The sequence below is a fragment of the Panthera pardus genome, unplaced genomic scaffold, assembly GCF_024362965.1.
Source record: "Panthera pardus isolate Hobbes unplaced genomic scaffold, ASM2436296v1 HiC_scaffold_2, whole genome shotgun sequence".
NCBI lineage: Eukaryota > Metazoa > Chordata > Mammalia > Carnivora > Felidae > Panthera > Panthera pardus.
In genome coordinates this window covers 121,043,231-121,064,482 of record NW_026526765.1, presented here as the reverse complement: position 1 = coordinate 121,064,482, position 21,252 = coordinate 121,043,231, and the positions used below count along the sequence as shown (strand labels likewise).

At 39.9% G+C, this 21,252-nt stretch overlaps 1 protein-coding gene across 11 annotated transcripts; it reads left to right on the top strand.

The window, feature by feature from the left end:
* The first annotated feature begins 1,941 nt into the window (after nucleotides 1-1,941).
* RNF14 (ring finger protein 14) lies at nucleotides 1,942-20,000 on the top strand. Of its 11 annotated transcripts, XM_019424531.2 has the most exons (11): nucleotides 2,077-2,418; nucleotides 2,796-2,873; nucleotides 2,978-3,113; nucleotides 4,427-4,602; nucleotides 6,615-6,782; nucleotides 7,853-8,004; nucleotides 10,866-11,393; nucleotides 12,265-12,493; nucleotides 15,248-15,420; nucleotides 16,302-16,432; nucleotides 18,588-20,000. In XM_019424531.2, the coding sequence occupies exons 5-11, from the start codon at nucleotides 6,629-6,631 to the stop codon at nucleotides 18,643-18,645; spliced, it is 1,425 nt and encodes a 474-aa protein (XP_019280076.1). In that variant the 5' UTR covers nucleotides 2,077-2,418; nucleotides 2,796-2,873; nucleotides 2,978-3,113; nucleotides 4,427-4,602; nucleotides 6,615-6,628; the 3' UTR covers nucleotides 18,646-20,000. The 11 variants fall into 11 exon arrangements, with proteins under 11 accessions (XP_019280080.1, XP_019280077.1, XP_019280084.1 ...); XM_019424532.2 differs by lacking the exons at nucleotides 2,077-2,418; nucleotides 2,796-2,873 and adding an exon at nucleotides 1,955-2,066; XM_019424534.2 differs by lacking the exon at nucleotides 2,796-2,873.
* Nucleotides 20,001-21,252: the final 1,252 nt, after the last annotated feature.

The following is a 21,252-nucleotide window of genomic DNA, read 5'->3' as shown; positions in this document are numbered from 1 at the left end:
AAAACTAACCCCATATCCATTAACAGTCACTTCCCATGAACTCCTGCCTCAGCCCCCAGCAGCCACAAATCTGCTTTCTGTCCCTGTGGATTTGCCATCTCTGGACATTGCATATAACTGGAACTATACAATTTGTGGCCTTTTATGTCTGACTTCTTTCACTCAGTACAATGGTTTTAAAGTTCATCAATGTTGTAGTATTGATCAGTACTTCATTCCTTTTTATGGCAGGATAATATTTCATCATATGGATATACTACATTTTGTTTATCCACTTATCCAAGGACAGACATTTGAGTTGTTTCTACTTTTTGACTATTGTGAATATTGCTGCTATAGTGAACATTTATGTACACTATACACAAAGAAATAGGTACAAACGTAGTTGCATATTTGTGCACGTTTTTGTGTGAATGTATGTTTTTAATTCTCTTGGGTATACACCTAGGAGTAGAGTTGCTGGGTCTTATTGTAACCCTATGTTTAACTTTTTTTTTTTTTTAATGTTTAACTTTGTGAGGAACCGTCAAAATGTTTTCCAGAGTAGCTACACCATTTTGCATTTCCAGCAGTGTATGAGGGTTCCTATTTCTCCACAGCCTCACTAATACTTGTTATTATCTTTTTATTATAGCCATCCTAGTGAGTTTGAAGTAGTTTCTCATTGCGGTCTTGATTTGCATTTCCTTGATGACTAATGATGTTGAGTATCTTTTCATGTGCTTCCTGACCATTTGTATATCTTCTTTGGAGAGATGTGTATTCAGATCCTTCGCCCATGCTACAACATGGGTAACCTTGAAAACGTTTAAAATTGGGTTATTTGCGGGGCTCCTGGGTGGCTCAGTCGGTTAAGCATCCGACTTCAGCTCAGGTCATGATCTCACAGTCTGTGAGCTCGAGCCCCACGAGCTCGGGCTCTGTGCTGACAGCTCGGAGCCTGGAGCCTGCTTCAGATTCTGTGTCTCCCTCTCTCTGACCCTCCCCCATTCATGCTCTGTCTCTCTCTGTCTCAAAAATAAATAAACATTTAAACAAAATTTTTAAAAATTGGGTTATTTGCTTTTTGTATTGTTGAGTTACAGAAGTTCTTTATATATACAGAATATTAGATCAACGACTTGCAAATATTTACTCCTGTTCTGTAGATTGTCTTTTCACTTTGTTGATAGTGTACTTGAAGCACAAAAGATTTTAGTTGTGTTGATTCCAATTTATCTATTTTTTTCTTGTGTTTTTTTGGTGTCACATCTAAGGAACTATTGCCTAATCCAAGTTTAGGAGATTTACTCCTACATTTTCTTTTAAGAGTTTTATAGTTTTAGCGTTACATTTAGGTCTTTGATCCATTTTGAGTTATGCATATGGTATGAGGTAGAGGGCATGTGATTATAATTCCCACTCAGTTTCTTAATAATCATGTGACCTTTGGTAAGTTCCTGAACCTCTCTACTTTGAATTTCCTCATTAATAAAGTAGGAATAACAAATAGTCTCTAAAACCATAAGGTTATGGTGAAGAGAAGCATCCTGACTGCTCAATAAACATGGTAGTTATTAGTGTTCTAATATGAACAGTGAGTGAATGATTTCATGGAGGAGGTGCCCCAAAGATGGGCAGCATTTCTGAGAAGTTTGGATGGGGGAACCTTGCTTACTCTACCTGGAGGAGCACGTCTGAGATTGTTATAGGAGTGTCTGTCTTGGATAGAGAACTGTCTCCCTTTCACCTCTAGGGATTGGCAAAATTTCGAATTCCAGGGCCCATCCCAGAACTACGGAAAGGAACCTCCTGGTCACAGAATCTGCATTTCTACCCACTTCTCCAGAGGCAAACAAATTTACCAGGCGAGGCGGGGAGAGTGGTGACGGCGATCGCCCAAGCACCGCCGCCTTTGGCCTTCAGGGGGCTGCCGAGGGACCGGGCGGTCACGGCGGCTGCGCAAGCCCTCCCCTCGCCGGGCCGCCAGCCGGATCCGCGCGGCTCAGCTGACAGTTCCAAACACGGAAGAGGCGGTGCCGAGCGCTGGTTGAGCCGGGCGTCTCCAGGCCGGGGCGGCGGTGGCGGTGAGCGGACGAGGGCTAGGGCGGAGGGCGGAACTTTTGGGCCCGGCGCGGCGGGGTGGCCTGAAGCGACGGTGTGGACCGAGCTCCGGGCGCGCGAGGCAGAGAAGAACGGCCGGGCCGGGACTGCTCAGTGGGCCTGAGCCTCCCAGACCTGGGACAGGGCGTCCCCAGCCCGGTCCGGCTAAGATCCCAACCCTCTTCCCACCCGGGGCGCTCAGAGGAGGAAGGGGAAGGCCCAGGCCCTGTTGGTTCGGGACACCTGGGTCTCTCTCACACCTCACGTTCTTGCAGCGTCCTCTGTGTCCGAGCGCCGGGGCAGGTAGCGAGGCTGGGGCCTGCCCCCGGGTTGTAGGTGAGTCGTACCAACAACGACTCAGCACCCCGGGTGGTGAGCGGTGGGGACACACTCGGCGGCGTGCTCATTCCGGAGCCAGGGCTGACCCCAGCTCGACACTTTGCACGGTGTGGCCTGGGAGAATGAGGAGGATTTTCGCAGGCCGAAGGGAAACCCGGCGGAGGAGGGCTTCCCTCGCTGGTGTAGCAGTTTCCGTTTGCCGAGACTAATAGTAAACTTAATATCTGTCGGGTGGCGCGGGGGTTCGTCTCGTTCCTGGGTTACAGATGAAGAAACAGTGGTCTGAACCCAGATTTAGTTACATATTAGCTTTGTGACCTTGGGCCGGAAACGGACTTAAACTGTCATTTTTCTCATCCGTGTAATGCAAATAGAGGACTTGCTGCGTGGGGCTGTGGGAATCTGCCAGGAGTTAATGCATTTAAAGTGCTTAGCACAATGCCTGACAAACGGTAAGAACTCAGTGTTACTTTTCTCGGTGTTATTGTGACTCCTGCTTCTAGTGGGCTGTAGCAAAGCAGTCACTGAACCTTAGAATTCTGGTCCCCCTTTTCAGCACGCTGCATCTTAAACCAGTTCAGTTACATATTTGTCTCCATTGTCAAACGCAAGGCACTGCTAGATGCTGAGAGCAACACACTGATGCAAAAGACTTGAAACTTGCCCTTAAGGAGCTAATGTGGCCTGAAAGTGTAAGTTCATAAACTATTGTAATGCAAAGTGGGATGTGATAATGTCATAGAAAAGTTACCGTAAAAAAAAAAAGTTTGTTGGATTTTTAAAGAAAGACAGGACATCTAATTGAAAATTTCTACATATAATAGGGTCTTTGGAGATGAGTCTTGAAAGCTGAGTGGATAGAATGAAAATGAAATGTAGGTCTGTCATGTGAATTAAGGCACTGGGACCTGGTGGCAGCTTCAGAAGCTGGGGTTTGTGCGGTAGGTTTTGAGGAGCTGTGGATGGGAAACTCTGGTTGAAGTAGAGCTTCTTAATCCTAGCTGCACATTAGAATCACCTGGAGAGCTTGGGCAACTACTGATGCTTGATTTAATTGCTTGATTTAATGGCCTGGGTATTGAGATTTTAAAAAGCAGCTCCCCAGGTGATTCCCATGTGCAGACAAGATGGAGAAGAGTAACCTAAAACCTGAATCATTATAAAATCATCTCTCACCCCATTTACAAATGTTTACACTGGAAGAAACAAACTTAATTGTTCAGCATTAAATAAGGTAATGTGTAAGGACCTAATACAATATGTAATAGGCGCTCAATGAATGTAAATTGATTGTGACTTTCATTCTTAGTTTATTTGGGAGTCACACATCTGAGAATTTGGTTTCAGAATTACCGTTTCTTATAGGATTTTTACATAAAATTTCAGAGTGTTCTTAGGATTCTCCATAACCCATTTATCGACCACCCTCCACTTCCATTTACTCCCAGTTGAGAAGTCTGGCTCTAAAATTTTCAAAGTAGAACTTGAAAGTGTGTGTATATGTGTACCTTTGCACGCTTTTGTTCTGTTTTTAAATATCTTGCTGTCACACTTAAATTGACCTAATGTTGAGTGTCCCTAGCAGGATTAATTTCATAGCAGGTAAGAGGAAGAACTGGAGGGGGATAGAAAATGAAAGAATAGAAGAAGCGAAAGAAGAAGGGAGAAACAAAAACAAAACAAATCCAAGAAGATGCTTAGATGTTTATTATGAGACATGGTGTGCTCAACTCTGATATGATGTTGGTATTCCACCTTGACTCCTCCCAGGGGGTGAGGGCAGTCAGATAAGGCTTCTCACACTGCTGGGGCCTTGCAAACACTCCTTTAACCACATGGCTCTGTTCGGCTGTCCTAAAGAAAATAATAGGCAGCTGTAGATTGATTGACTATATGTTAGGATGTGTTTGACTTAGCTGGTAATAATGGAAATTTGGAATTAAAATTTGGTGAGGGTCCTGACACCATCTTCTGGGTTTTTTTGTTTTTGTTTTTTTTTCTGCAGATGGCAGGATTTCTATAGTATATCTAGCATGAGTTCCAGATCTTGGCATTTTATCCAGCTTCGACACTCTTATCTCCACCTCCTGGAGAATAAATGGGATTTGCATGAATTCCACATTCTGAATTGAAAGACAGACTGCATTGCTAATAGCCTTTTCTTCTGATTGTTAATAACAGGTACTAACTCAACTCAACTAGAATATGTTAGTGTGTTCTGTTTGGGATGGGAATGTAGCTTAAGCAGAACCATGATGATCTGCTGGGGAAAAAAAAAAAAAAACCAATTTTTTAAATGGAATCATTTTAAATGAATTTGTTCAAATTTTGAAGTGTCACCTTTTTTTTAAATGGAATCATTTTAAATGAATTTGTTCAAATTTTGAAGTGTCACCTTTTATAATGTCCTAACTTTGCAATTGTGTATGCTTAAATTAAAAAATGTTAGTCAAGAGGGGGCATTTGCAAATCCAGTTATAGTCCAGTATTTTAATTGACAGAATGGTAATTTTTTGTTTTAATAAAGTAATTTTCGCAGATACTCATTACATATTTTTTCACATTTAAATTATCTGAAATTGTGGTGCATCTTTCAGTTGCTACAATTAAAAAGTATCGATTTTACATTTTAATTATAGCATATTTTCATTCTCAGTTTCACCTGAAATAATGGTAGATCTTAAAATTATTTTTAATAAGTCTGGTGGTATTTTAAAAGTTTAATGTTAGGGGCACCTGAGCATCTGACTCTTGATAACAGCTCAGGTCGTCATCTCCTGGTGAGTGAGATTGAGCTCCCTGTTGGGCTCTGCACTGACAGTGTGGAGCCTGCGTGGGATTCTCTCTCTCCCTCTCTCTCTCTGCCCCTCCCCCACTTGGGCACATGTGTGCTCTCTGTCTCTCAAAATAAATAAACATTAAAAAATATAAAAATTTGATGTTATTTTGCTGCTTCCTCAGTTATCTAACCCTCTTATATAGTATCTGTCCCTGTAGCATTCTCTAGAACAGGGTGTTCTGAACTGGGAGCCATTCCCCACTGCACCCCTGGGGGGCACATTTGACTATGTTGAGGGGGAAGCACACTGTTGGCATATTGTAGGTTGAAGCTGGGGGGCGCCTGGGTCGCTCAGTTGGTTAACTGTCTGACTTCAGCTCAGGTCATGATCTCGTGGTTTGTGGGTTTGAGCCCTGTGTTGGGCTCTGCTGATAGCTCAGAGCCTGGAGTCTCTGCTTCAGATGCTGTGTCTCCCCCTCTCTCTGCCCCTTCCATGCTCATGCTCTGTCTCTCTCTGTCTCTTAATAATAAATAAACATTAAAGAAAAATTTAGTAGATTGAAGCCAGGGATGCTGGTACATATCCTGTAAGGCTCAGGATAGCCTCCTACTACAAAGAATTGTTTGTTCCAAAAGGTTAGTAGTACCGAGGTTGAAGAAAACCTGCCCTAGAGACTTTTAGGGATTTAGAAAATTCATTTAGGGGTGCCTGAATGGCTTGGTTGGAGCAATTTATGGTTCTTGATCTCGGAGTTGCTACTTCAAGCCCCACGTTGGGTGTAGAGATTACTTAAATAAATAAAACTTAAAAAAAATAATAAATAATTCATTTGTTTTTAGTAAGTATATTACCTATACTTTGACTTTTTTTTTTTTTTTTTTTTTTTTTTAAGAGTGTGAGCAGAGGAGGGGCCGAGGGAGAGAGAGAATCTCAAAAGCAAGCTCCATGCTTAGTACAGGGCTTGATCCCATGACCCTGGGATCATGACCTGAGCCTAAATCAAGAGTCAGACACTCAGCCAACTAAGCCCCCCAGGGGTCCCTACTTTGACTAATTTTGTGAGCAAGGCAATTTGCTAGGATTGGTGGACAAGTCAGAATAATTTGAAAATTTTAAAAAAATTTTTAGATCATGCCTTTTTTCCCTAAATTTCTGATATCTGTTACAGTCAGCACTTAGAAGCACCACAATCATCATTTTTTAAAAAGCTGTTACTATTGCAAAGGTACTGGAGTATTAGATGTGTCTATCACTTTTAGTTGAGCAGAAGATTGATAGTATTGGTTAATTCTTTGCAGTTTTTTGGGTGCAACTTTAACCTTTTTTGGGGGGTGAGGGTGGGGATTGCCCCTAGATTTTTCCAAACTCTCTGCCTTTTCTATTCTTAACTGATTTGGATTAACTTAACTTCAGCTCCAGAAAATTAAATGTCGTCAGAAGACCGAGAAGCTCAGGAGGATGAGTTGCTGGCCCTGGCGAGTATTTACGATGGAGATGAATTTAGGAAAGCAGAGTCTGTCCAAGGTGGAGAAACCAGGATCTATTTGGACTTGCCGCAGAATTTCAAGATATTCGTGAGCGGTTAGTTAATAATACTCTCTTAAACAGATTTTTCTAAATAAAAGTTATTCTCAATTTCTTAGTGTACCCTAAATTATTTACCATCTTGTGTTTATAGGCATTGGTGATAGATGGTAATATTACAGATTTAATGCATGTTCCTGTTTTAATTGAAAATTGGTCTGAGGGTGCATAGTTTTCAATTTGATTTGCCTTTTGACCACTGAATTGGGATATTATCCCACATATTTCATGCATCCTAATCTTCTAACTAGCAGTTTATCAGCTATGAGTCATTAGTTGTTAAACAGGAATAATAAAAGAGAAAATGACATCATGTACATGAAAACGCTTGGAAAGTTTTAAAGTACCATGGTGGTTGTCAATACTATTTGGTTTCCAGAATCATTTCAACTACCATAAGCCTGTGACGTGCTGTTACTCTGTGACCTTTTGCTTCAGAAAAAAAAACACACACAAAAATAAAAAATTGCTTTTGATACAGACGTTCATAGAAGACTTTGATGCACACTTTCTCAAAATGTTTCTACTATAAAGGCCTTGAGTAAAGAAAGTAAGTGTAATAATCTAAAATGAAACTTCGTGAGAGTGTTGTGTGCTGTATCTTGCCCTCGAGCCTGAGATCGTTGTGTTGGCACAAATTGTCCCAACTATGATTCATGGGAAGTTGGCACATGCTGGTCTAAGTAGGTCATAGCTCTTGGATAGAAATAAAAATCCTTTTCTCTAGATAGTGTCTTTAATCATCTACTGTAAAACAACAACAAAAGAAAACATTGTGTATTACTTACTAGTGTTAGGAATTGTACTCACAAGTATGTACAAGAGTAAGTTATGTGTCTTCCTTAGAAATGTCATGGTGCTTAGATTTTTCAGGGGCTTATAAGATTTTTTTTTCTTTTTTTTAAAGGTGGTGGCTATGAAGTTATAATTAGGAAATAGAAGGTGCTTTGGGGGAGGGTTTTTATCCCCTCCGCTAAAGCGTTAGTCTTTCTTGAGCACCTGCTCAATAGTAATGGACACTCAAGTGTTGACCGACTGATTCTTTCTAATTTTTGTTTTTGGTTCAGGCAATTCAAATGAGTGTCTCCAGAATAGTGGCTTTGAATACACCATTTGCTTTCTGCCTCCACTTGTGCTGAACTTTGAACTGCCACCAGATTATCCATCCTCCTCCCCACCTTCATTCACACTTAGTGGCAAATGGCTGTCACCAACTCAGGTTAGACCCGAAACTTAATTTCTCCTATCCATTTTTAGAAAGTTAAGAAATCATCTTTAATTGAAGACTACTACCTTGATGATCTTGAATTCAGTGCATGAAGAACAAATGGCTTTGATTTTGTAATTTTTTCCCCTTGCCTTCATGAAACCTGATGTTAATGAATTGAAAGTGGTGTTTTAGAAAGGAACGGCAGTAATTAGGATGACTGATCATTGTGAATTGCAGTATGAGTAATTTTTAATCAAGTATATATATTTTTTCTTCTCTTGCTATTTTTCCCATCTAATCTGTATTGTAATAGAGACTATAAGGTCCTTCTCGTTTTCCTTAGATGTTGGTATGCCTTTTTTTCTTAGTTTCTTATCCATTCCTTAAATCAAAGATTTAACTGTAATTAGGAGGGCTAAAGTTGTGCTGATGTAGTTACAATAAACAAATTAGCTACGTAAACAGAATAAGTGCTTTTATTTCTAGAGATCTGTATGTTAATAACAAATAATTGTTGACTGGTCTCACATGGATGTAAATACACACAACTAGAAATGTGTATGTATCTCCAATGTCACGAAGAGGTCTCCTATCTCTTCCTGTACCTTCTATCTCACGAAGGTTTGAGACCTTATATTACGAACCTTGTATTATGAAGCCTTCCTTTCCTCCGGCTTATATATCCTTTTCAAGTAATAACCTCGACTCTTGATTGAGACATAAGTATGACTTGAAGCTAATATAAAGCCCTCTGAGATAGATAATGGATCAATAGCAGCTACTTTTCTACAAGTCGTGATGAAGATTGATAGGCTGATGTATATTAAGACAAAAGCTGTCAGAGTTCCTTGACCTCAAGGAACAGCTTGTCAGTTTTTCCTGTTTGATCATGGAGTTTTTATTCCACCCCACTGACTAGTCTAATCTTTGAGTGCTTTTGTAAAATTGAGCTTATGGTTTAAAAACAAAATTAAATTTTACAGAAGGATAATACATGTAGAATAGAAAGGAGTATTATTACCTTACATTCTGGTATCTGGGCCAGAGGCAATACATGCAAGACAGTGGATTATTTGCCCAAGAATGTCAAGGCTGTTTGACATTTAGATCACTGAAAGCTGACTGAATTATTTAGATATTTATAATCACATTTCTCCAGAGAGCTTTTGATACTTTGTATCCATGCCTGTGTGCACACACTCACACACAAGCACAGAACAAGGACAGATAAACTGAGCGCATGGCTGCAGTTTCAGATTCCAGCCAAGTAGCATCTCCTTACTGCTGGCTTTTGGGAGTGTGGGGAGAGGAGGGTTGTTTGTTATTTTCTGTGTTACAGCTGAAATAACAGTAGGATTCCCTGTCAGATAAATTGTTATGCGTATAATTGATCTTTTAATTGGCCTTGTATTCCTTCTTGGTTCAATTCTTGTTGGTTGCTGGGCCCTGCTTCCTTGACATTGTGAATGTCACCTGTTGATAGTGAAGTTGACACATGGTCCTGTCTGTCACTGGATTGGGGTTGGTAGAAGGGAAGTGGGTTTAACCTCATAGTATTTTCCATTATGCCTCCCCTGATATATATACATACACATACACATACACAGTCTCTCTCTTATTCTTTCCTCCTTACATTTATGTGTACCCCAGCTGCCCCTTTTGAGAAGGGGTGGAGAAAAAAAGAGGATTGAGAATGGTTCTTCATTGGACTTGGTGGCCCAAATAGCACTCAGAGTTTCCCTTTTCGTATTTAGTACATTTTACACATTTCAGCAGGTTTCTCAAAAGTATGATTGATCTTATAAGCATATTCATGTACATGTGAAAAAGCATTTTGAACGGTATTTAACATCCTAAGTTTTCAAGTTCAGGAAGTGTTTAAGTTCTTGCTTATATAGGGTTTAGTGAATGGCACTGTGCAGAGCAAGGAACAGAAAATGTGGTCCTTTTTCACTTGTTATTTAAATTTACAAAATTTGTCTGCATCTGGAAGGCTTATTTTTTTGTGTTTAGCTAAAAAGAAAAGCTGCTTATAATTCCTGAGCTCTACTTACCAATATTTTACATTTCTAATGGAAAATCCTCTTACATTTGCCTTTCAAATTGAACACACCACCTTTAAAGAGGAAAAGTCGAAGTAGTTTAAATTTGGTTGCTCAGCTTAGAGAGTGTGAGCTTTCCCTATGGCAGCCGAATCATGTTGAGGGCTTATAATCGTGTCCAGGTTCCATAGCATTCTGTGTCCCTTCATTAACCAGGATCTGGTGTAAGCTCAGATTGCTTAGTTAAAACCAGCTTATAAATCTGAATAACAAGGATTCTGAGGTTGGATTCTGTTAGTGACTCTTTCTCTTGAGTTGGCTGTTTGATAGGACTGAAAGCTAGAATTAAAAACTTGTATGATATTTTTAAACTGCCCTCTTTCTATTATGCAGGGTACCTACAGGGCTAGGACTCCAAAGGAATAGAAATAGTTCATTTTAAAATTAGCTCTCTTTCTCCTACATGAGATATGTAGCAACACTAAAACAAAGAACAAATAAAGAATCGAAAACTTCTCCACCTCAGTGGCCCCTATGTAAACCTGTGCCCTTCACAGCCTTGCCATGTCTCTTGTTTTCATGGTACTTCTTTTAGTTTTTGACTTTGTTTTCTGCTGTGACTCACATTGTTGGATAGTTTAAGAATATAAGAATATTCTTACTCTCTTTCCAGCACAGTTTATCACAGCAGTAAAACAAACAAACAAAAAACATGTTTGGAATTGTAAGGGCCTAACTTAGAGGTTAAAAAGATTTCAAGAGAAATGAGGAGTTGACAGTATCCTCCTCTTTCCAAACTCACCAGCACCCTCGTGTGTTTCCTCCTAGCTGTCTGCTCTTTGCAAGCACTTAGACAACCTGTGGGAAGAACACCGTGGCAGCGTGGTCCTGTTCGCTTGGATGCAGTTTCTTAAGGAAGAGACCTTAGCATACCTGAATATTGTCTCTCCTTTTGAGCTCAAGATGGGTTCTCAGAAAAAGGTGCAGAGAAGGATGGCTCAAGCCTCCCCCAGCACAGAGCTAGCTTTTGGAGGAGCTGCTGGATCCGATGTTGACCAAGAGGAAGTTGTGGATGAGCGAGCGGTGCAGGATGTGGAATCGCTGTCGAGTCTGATCCAGGAAATCTTGGACTTCGATCAATCTCAGCAGATTAAATGCTTTAACAGTAAATTGTTCCTGTGCAATATCTGTTTCTGTGAGAAGCTGGGTAGCGAATGCATGTACTTCCTGGAGTGCAGGCACGTGTACTGCAAAGCCTGTCTAAAGGACTACTTTGAAATCCAGATCAGAGATGGCCAAGTTCAGTGCCTCAACTGCCCAGAACCCAAGTGCCCTTCGGTGGCCACTCCTGGTCAGGTAATCCTCTACTCTCTTCAAAGCTGCCTCCCGTTTCTCTTTCCCAAAGGGAGATGTTTTCTCAGGATTTTCCTTGCTAGGGCTCATCAGGCCAGGCTGAGGCCTTGGAGCCAGCCCACAAATAGTTTCACTGTATCCATCAAGAATGCTGGGGTCTTATTGTTGAAGCCAGTGTAAATGCTTCCTTTGCTGGACTTGGAATGGGCAGTTCTTGGCAGAGATGAGTGTTAGAAAAGTAATTATAAAGTGTTCTGGTGATTTACTTTGTTTATCTGCTGGGATCCCATCAACCCTGGAGAATCACTAGCCTGCCTTTGTGTGAGGTTTGGATCTGAAGAGCATATCCTTGGAATGGGTAACAATCAGGGACAGGGTACTTGGCTTGACTCTTTTTTTTAAATCAACTTTGTTAAGCCATCACTATACCCATTTTTTGTTTTTTAATGTTTATTCACTTTTGAGAGAGACAGAGACAGAGCTTGAGCAGGGGAGGGGCAGAGAGAGAGGGAGACACAGAATCCGAAGCAGGCTCCAGGTTCTGAGCTGTCAGCACAGAGCCCAGCGTGGGGCTCAAACTCACAGACCACCGTGAGATGATGACCTGAGCCGAAGTGAGACGTGCAACTGACTGAGCCACCCAGGCGCCCCCACTATACTCATTTAAAGTGTACGTTGGCTCAGCTTTCACACATGTGTAGACCCATATAACTACCACCTCAGTCAGGGTCTAGACTTGTCACATTTGGTTTGATTTTGAAGTGAGATAGAGTGTTTTGATTCATGTGAACTTAGCACCGGCATTTTAAGGATCTCCCCAGAATCAGAACCATTTGGGCATCATTAAACTTGCGTGGTTTATTTTTCCCTCCAGGTCAAAGAGCTAGTGGAAACAGAGTTATTTGCCCGCTATGACCGCCTTCTCCTCCAGTCCACCTTGGACTTGATGGCAGATGTGGTGTATTGTCCCCGCCCCTGCTGCCAGTTGCCTGTGATGCAGGAGCCCGGTTGCACCATGGGCATCTGCTCTAGTTGCAATTTTGCCTTCTGTACCTTGTGCAGATTGACTTACCACGGGGTCTCTCCATGTAAGGTAACTGCTGGTAAGTGTTAACTGTGTCAACTCAGTCCTCCTATCCTCTATGCCACCCGCCACCCTCCCCCCCCCCCCCCCCCCCGCCAAAAAAAAATCCCTATCACTTCAGTCCTTCCATTTGGAAGTGTTCCTTCAACAGATATTTTTGTTTCAGTTACTGTCCTAGGCTCTGGGGTATCGTAGTGACCAAATACCCTCATGGAACTTATATTTTAATGGGTAGGCAAACAGAACAATAATGATATTAGATGGTTATAAGTGCTATGGAGGAAAAAAAATAAAGCAGGAACAGAATATGAAGTGGCTTGAGGTTTTATACTTAGGGAAACCAGGGGAAGGCCTCTCTGGCAAAGCGGTTTGAGTAAAGACTTGAAGAAGGAACTAAGGAAACGGCCATGCAGATACCAGGGGACCATTACAGAGAAGGAATGGCAGGGTCATTTCTATCTATGAACGTGGAATAATGTAGCTCCTAGTTGGCAAGTGCAGACCATCTTAGCTGCCACTCTTGTTTCCATGGCACATACATCTGATCAGTCATCAAGTTCTTTGTCACTGAGCCCAGGAAAGTCTCAGAATCTTCCTCAACACGTAACGCTTCAGAAAGCCACCATTTATTAAAGTGGACACAGGAGGTGGAACCTGTTTGCTAATTCTGATCTAAATAAGGATTGAGAAATCAGGCGTTGACCTCAGTTTGACTGGACTTTGATGGCTTAGTCTTTCTCAGACTAACAGGGATAATGATAATAGCTACTATTCATAGGGCTATTGTCAGGATAAAATAAACTATTGTAGTGCTCCTCGAAGTTGGTATTGTTGTTAAACTGGTCCGTGACAAGATAAATAAATTGAGAGGTCTAGAAAGGTACAGTGATTTCACAGAGTAATTTTATGTCCGATCTAATAAAAATTTAAGCTTAGGTTTTTTTGTCTTATTATTTGTCTAATAATTCATTTGATTGTATTTTGTGAAAATACTGGTCCTTGGCAGAGTGGTGGGGGAAATACTGGTTCTTCAACATAGTTTGGGAATGACAAGCTAATACGTGTAAAATGCAAAATGGTAACCATTAATGCCATTATTACTGTGGTTCCTAATTGCTATCGTAAACAGAGTGTCAGTATCTCCAAGAAAGTAACCCTAAGGGGAGAATGAGTGAATACTTCCAGTTTGCCTAGAGCAGAGTATTATAGTAGATATGGGCAGATGGGATGGAGACTTCACCAGAGTATAATAGAAGCCTTTGCTTTAGACTTGTATAACCTTATCATTGAGGAGCTGAGGTGTGTTTCAGGTGTTTCATAACATTTGTGGAAGAAATCAAAGGGGCTTGGGGGCTTCAGCAAAATTAAGAATCCCTTTCTGTATCTATTCATGCCTGTATATCTATATATTGGATAGTACTATATAAAATACATAAAATACTAACAATTATTTTGAGAACTTTAGTGCAATAATCTTTGCTCTTAAGATATCTGGGAACACAAAAGTGCTTTGAATTTTTAGAGGGATAAAAATGACAGGATAAAAAGATACAGGTCTGCAGCTTCTAAGTAGAGGTGATGGAGCCATGGGAATGTACGATACAGAGAGAGAAAGCTTCCCCAAAAGATTCACTACATAAAAAGACCTCTAATGAGTATGAGGAAAATAAACTAATAAAATAATTATAACGTTATTGAGAGAGGTTTTCAATGAAAATGTTGAAAAACTAAGGTAATAGAATGTGAACAAAAGCCTTTGTCTGCAAGTAAAGCCTTTGGGACTGGCTGCCTGTTACATTTGAGTTAAGTGCTAGAGCTGTGCAGCCAGAGAGAAGAATATCAAGGGGAAACGTTGACAGGAGGGACTTTGCAGTTTTATTTGTTGTGGGTGGCAAGTTTTATTTGTTGACTTTTGTTGTATACAGAATCGAAGAGTCTTAGCTCTTAAGCCAAAGATACTTTTGTTTATTTGGTAGGCTTTGTTATTATCAAAGGGTGAATGATGCTGACTTCATGGAAAATGAGTGTGTGTTTCAACCTTTGTGTCTTTTAGCTAAGTCATTCTTTAACAGTATGCCGCTGGTTGCACAAACATGTCAACATTATTAACTCAAAGTCAACGAGAAAGATGGCCTCTTATTCTAATACCTTGAGCAAGTCCAACTTCTCTAGCTGGAGGATTCTTCTATGTTCTTTGTTATTTGTACATGTGTCATTTTTACCTAGTTATAACCTAAAATATGCCCTTTTCTGGATTCTGTAATGAGTATTTTAGTTGAGTTGTAGCCATCTCATTTATAAGTTTTTTTTTTTTAATTTTTTTTTAACGTTTATTCATTTGAGAGACAGAGCATGAATGGGGGAGGGTCAGAGAGAGGGAGACACAGAATCTGAAACAGGCTCCAGGCTCTGAGCTGTCAGCACAGAGCCTGACGCGGGGCTCGAACTCACGGACCGCGAGCTCATGACCTGAGCTGAAGTCGGCCGCTTAACCGACTGAGCCACCCAGGCGCCCCTCATTTATAAGTTTTTAATAACTAAAAATGATGTCATTAACTGGCCCTTTCACTTGTGGTTATTCCCTTGGACTTTAATTTGTTTGCCATTGTTACATGCATCTCTGTGCATATAACTTCATTTTGGATTATTTCCTTATGATTAAAGTCCCAGTAATAACATTATTGAATAATCAAAGGGTTATGACCATTTTTAAATGGTTTTTAGTCAGCTTTGCAAAGTTGTATAAAAGTTAATTTTCCATTTCACTTTCCAGAGAAATTAATAGACCTACGAAATGAGTACCTGCAAGCAGATGAGGCCAATAAAAGATTTTTGGAACAGAGGTATGGCAAGAGGGTGATTCAGAAGGCGCTGGAAGAGATGGAAAGTAAGGAATGGCTAGAAAAGAACTCAAAGAGCTGCCCATGTTGTGGGACTCCCATAGAGGTAAAGGTTCGGGACAGACTTGGCAGACAGATTTGCAAGCTCGTTACGATTGCCTGAAGAAGCCTATTGTTTATGACTAGGGAAACATATTTATCAAACCTTACTTGGAACATGCAAATTCACTACTAAATATTGATCTTAAGTGGATGTAGACTTCCTTTTCAAAATGCTTTCACAAAGTGAAAATTATTCTCACATTGTTTCACATCAAAATGGAATGGGTTATGACGAAGCCACAGTAGAGCTACAATAAACTCTTACCTCATCTCCATGATATAAAAACTCACGCCTGGCTTCTTAGAACTAATTATCCGGGAATTTAACACACCTGCGTACGAAGTAAACACTTAGGAAACGACATTTTCCTATTAACTTGAGCCAAAATAGACATTTAAATGTATTGCTTCTTGACACAATCTTAATGTTTTAAAATCAGAATTTATCTTTGCATTTGGTTCTCCCATTCTGATCCATTATACCTGAACTGAACCTGGTGGTGATTTTCCAGTTACTCCACTAAGGAAACTGGCATTCTGTTGAACCACTTCAGACGTGCCTCAGCCCTCTGTTAGAGTCGAGGACTTGATACCAAATGTTTACTTAGATTAAACTACACGTTCCATGTATAATATACACATTTGATTTGTATCTCCTGTTGATCAGAAAAGTTTTGCTAAGTATCTAGTTGTAGGTACACCTGCTGAATATTTTCTATATTCTACTTGTAATGTGTAATAGTTACAGCATGTTCCCTGTGTATTTAAACCCTGCACGGGGTAAAAGGAGAAGTTGAGGAGGACATTGTACTGAATCTTTTTGGCATGTGCTTTCCTCTTGCTTTAATAGCCCTGGTATTTTTCTCTTTCCATCCTTCCCACCAGAAATTAGATGGTTGTAACAAGATGACATGTACTGGATGTATGCAATATTTCTGTTGGATTTGCATGGGTTCTCTCTCTAGAGCAAACCCTTATAAACATTTCACTGATCCTGCTTCCCCGTGTTTTAATCGGTATGTATACATAATCCTGTAGTCTCAGAAACAGATTTTGGACCATTTTTCGTAGAGAATTCTCTTATATATTTTCTCACATATATGGACTTCTATATTGTGAGTTTATGTTGAAAATATGCCACTGGGAAATTTTATTTTTTATCTTCCTCAGTGAAAAATTTCAAACATAAATAAAAGTTGAAAGACTATGGTTAATAGGATATCTTCTACCAAAATGAACAATTGATAGTATTTTGCCGTATTTATTTTCTAATACTTGACTCTAAGTTGGAGATAGGATACTTTATCTCTAAATACTTCCACATTATCACCTAAAATAAGAAAATTCTTCTACATAACATAGTACTTAAAGAAATTTAGTGATGGTGGCATATTATCTCCTAATAAACATATTTAAAACTTCCCAATGACTCCTAAAAATATCTTTTAAAGCTGTGTTATTGAGCCACAATATAATCAAATTCAAACATTTTATTTGGCTTTGTCTTTATAGTCTCTTAATAGAGAAGAGTTTTTCCCACTTTTTTATTTTTTAAGTTTATTTATTTTTGAGAGAGAGCACACAAGCGGGAGAGGGAGAGAGAGAGAGGGAGGGAGACACAGAATCTGAAGCAGGCTCTAGATTCTGAGCTGTCAGCACAGAGCCCAACTTGAGGCTGGAACCCACAAACTGCGAGATCATGACCTGAGCCAAAGTCGGAGGCTTAACCAACTGAGCTACCCAGGGGCCCCTTCCACTTAAAAAAAAAAAAAAAAAAAAAAAAGTTAAAGATTTATTTATTTAGACAGTGTGCACGTGAGCAGGGGAGGGGCAGAAAGAGAAGGAAAGGGAATCCCAAGCAGGGTCCTCACTGTCAGTGCAGAGTCTGACATGGCGCTCAGAATCACCAACCTCAAGATCATGACCTGAGCCAAAATTAAGAGTTGGACACTTAACCGATTAAGCCATCCAGGTGGCCCTGCTCACCTTTTTTTGTTGGATGCATTGAGGAAAACATTGACATTTTAGAGAGTCCAGGCCACTTGTCCTATAGAACATCTTAGTCTCTAGAGTTTTCTTTCTCCATGTTGTCTTTTAGTTACTCTGTCCTCTCTCTTTCCTGTAGATTGGAAGTTAGGTCTAGACTGCGTTTGAATATATTTAGAGTTAACATTTTTGACAAGAATACTTGTGTACTTCATTTTATATCGCATTAGGTCCGTAATGTCAGGCTCTCCCATTGTTAGTATGCTGCTCAGTTCTGTTGCTTGCTCCACTGTAATTGTAAGTTTTCTTGGCATGCCTGTGTGGCTCAGGGGTTAGGCGTCCGACTTCAGCTGAGGTCATGATCTCACAGTTCCTGAGGTTCCTGAGTTTGAGCCCCACATTGGGCTCTGCGCTGGTGCTGTGGAGCCTGCTTGGGAATCTTGCCTCTGTCTGCCCCTGCTATGCTCTCTCAAATATATTTTTAAAAAATGTAAGGTTTTGGTTTTTTTTGTGTGTGTGATTAGTAAGTAATATCTGGGGTGATGTCTTGGCACAGTGAAAATATCCTGTTTTTCAACAGCTATCATTTCAGTGTCAGTTTATGATCTTTCTTAAGAGGCATATGTATAGTACCTAAAATCATTGGTGTTACCTAACTGTAAGAAAAGTTGAAGAAACAGGTTCTCTCTGTGAACCATTGTAAATCTAGTGTTGAAAATTACATGAATTTTAGGTAACATTGGAAAGAAAAACGAGTTGGCAACTATAAAGCATTCTACCAGTGGAGAATGCAAGGGTGATGAGGCAGAGTAGAGTGACTCACGTGTAATAGAGTTACAGTGGTTTAGAAGAGTTCACCTTCTTCTGGATTGCCTGACTTCCCTAATCCTGGTTTATTCCATTTACTGTATACATTGAGTATCAGGTTTTTGATACCCATTTCCCCTTATTGTTAATCCTTGGCCTTAAAGAGTTTGTCTGGATCCGAAAAGGGCTATTCTTGTAAACTTTAAGACAGCTTGTTCAGAGGGACCCATATTTCAGCCCTCCCCAGTGTAGTGATTGAGAGAAAGGAAAAGCTGTTCAAAGATGTTATCAGAAGAGTGCAGAAGGTAATTTTGAGAGAAGGAAAGAGATTATATTTTTTCCAAGTGCATAAAAATGTACCTTATTTTATACTTCCAGGTTGTTCCATGCTGTGGATGTTAATGGAGATATTTGGGAAGATGAGATTGAAGACTAGTTAACTCCTGCTCAAGATAAGGAAATGGAATCATTTACCCAAATCTTGTGTCAAGTACACAAAATAGTTTTGCAGGATATTTAGGGTACCATTTATGCACTCATCCTTTGTAGAAGATGTGGAAGAACAAGGTTTATATTTCCATGTGGTACTACTGATAAAGGCACATGCACGTGTTTTTCAGTGTAACATAGAGAAAATTATAAGCCAAAGGTTCAATGAAAACTAGAGAATATTAAATACTACAGTGTGCCCGAAGCTCTGAATAGTTAAAAAGTAAATATTTATTTTCTTCCCCAAGCTTTAGGTGAAGAGAGGAGTCAAGAGTTAAAGTTATAGACCTTTTTATCTGAAAGCATCCCTCTAAGACATTATGGGGAAGTCCCCTCAGTACTGCTCCTTATGACTGGGGTAGGTAGAAAGAAGCCTTATTAAAATTGTACCAAGAGCCTGATCTCATTTACTCCAGGTCATGTTCCTTTCACCCTAAGTTTCTGCCAAGTGACTTTTCTTTGAGGAAGCCCTTTTACTCAGTAACTGATTGGATGACCCAGTGTCATTTTGATCTGCTTTTCCGAATAGAAATTTATAGATAATTTAAAAAATCTTTTTAATGCCAAAAACACTGTGGGCCAGCTGGTATTTATTAGTGGTGTATAGTTCACTGGTTTTGAGCCCAGTCTAGAATTTAATGATACTGGCTCAGAAGAATTTCAGTCCTATTCAGCTCTTCTGGGTGGTAGAGCCTAGATTCAAAATGACTTGTCTTTGCTACCCTTTGTTCTATGCTGTCTCCCTTCACTCATGCCCTACCTTCCATTAGTAAGGACAGTTTTAATATTAACTCCAGCTCATATTTTTATTTATGCTGGAATAGGAGAAAGCCTAATATATTCCCAAGCTGAACAAGCTGCATTTTTTAAAATTACCTCTATTTTGAACTCCCCACCATTGTAGTTCGAGTCCTAATTTTCTGAATTCTTTTTAAAGGTCTTCTCTAATGAGCTATGGAAATTTGGCTTCCTACCCTTTTTTTGCAACAGCACTATTTTGGGGGATAATTTTGGCTTGATTCCTAGATCCCTGTTTCTGGATTTTGATGGCTTTTTGAAAAATTGTCTTTCCTTGTGGTTTGGTGAATGACTTGGTAGCAAAATGATTTTTTGAAAAAGAGGACAGAGGGATACAGCTGCAGCTGTGAACATGTTCTTTTTTCCCAACTTGTCATTGAAAATTGGGGAATCACTTTTAACCATTTTATGTGTGTGTATCCAGAGTCAGCAAAGACTGTTTCTGGATTGTCAATGAGGCTGCTTAATCTTAAAAATAAAAATAATTTAAAAATTGTCTTATAATTAGAGCAGAGTTGCTGCTGTTCTGTCTCCAAGGCAACTGATCACATTTTTGAAAAACTTGATGGCATGTAACACATATTCTTAAAGTGAACAGAAAAAAAGTCATGGAATAGCACCTGTTCTTTTATCCAGACTCGTGACTGAACTTAGGTTTTTAGGGCCCATATTTTGTTTCAACCATATGGTTCATGAGCTTTCGTTTTGCACATTTTATATAAGAACTAAAGTTAATTTCATATATATATATACATATATATATATATACGTATATATATATATATGTATATATATATATTTTTTAAGCTTGTGTATTTTTTTTTTTTATTTTTTTAACGTTTATTTATTTTTGAGACAGAGGGAGACAGAGCATGAATGGGGGAGGGTCAGAGAGAGGGAGACACAGAATCGGAAACAGGCTCCAGGCTCTGAGCTGTCAGCACAGAGCCCGATGCGGGGCTCGAACCCACAGACCGTAAGATCATGACCTGAGCCGAAGTCGGCCGCTTAACCGACTGAGCCACCCAGGTGCCCCTTACTTGTGTATTTTTGAGAGGGGCAGAGAGAGAGGGGGAGAGAGAGAATCCCAAGTAGGCTCTGCACCATCATCATGGAGCCTGATGTGGGGCTCGAACCCATGAGACTGCGAGATCATGACCTGAGCCGAAATCAAGAGTTAGACACTTAACCGACTGAGCCATCCAGGTGCCCCAGAACTAAAGTTAATTTCTTAAAGAATAAGTTGAAAATAAAAAAAAAAAAAGAATAATTTGAATGTAATAAATGTAAATTAAAACAATTATACAGCATTTACCTAAGAAGAGTGGCTCTGTGATGGAATGGGAATTCAGTTGAGATGTTTTCACTAGTAGCCACTCAGAAGTTCTTTAGTTCATGGACTAGTTGGTATTTGCTAGAGACTATTTTATTTTAGGGTTTTGCACATTATGTTGTTGATAAAGTGGAAGTAGGAAAGAAAGCTTTATAATGCACTTCTGTAAAAAATGGGAGGTTTCTCTTTACAATTTTAAAAAACACAGGTGGTTAGTCTTAGACTTGTTTGTTCATCTGAATGTTCCATCCTTTCTTCCTTAGGCCCAAAATTTTCACCATCCAATTATAACAAAGACAATAGGGCTTATAAAGTCTTATTTTTGAAGCATGTGTTATGAGGTAATTTTAAGATGGTACAGTTCTCCTGGGGCGCCTGGGTAGCTCAGTCGGTTAAGGGACCGACTTGAGCTCAGGTCGTGAT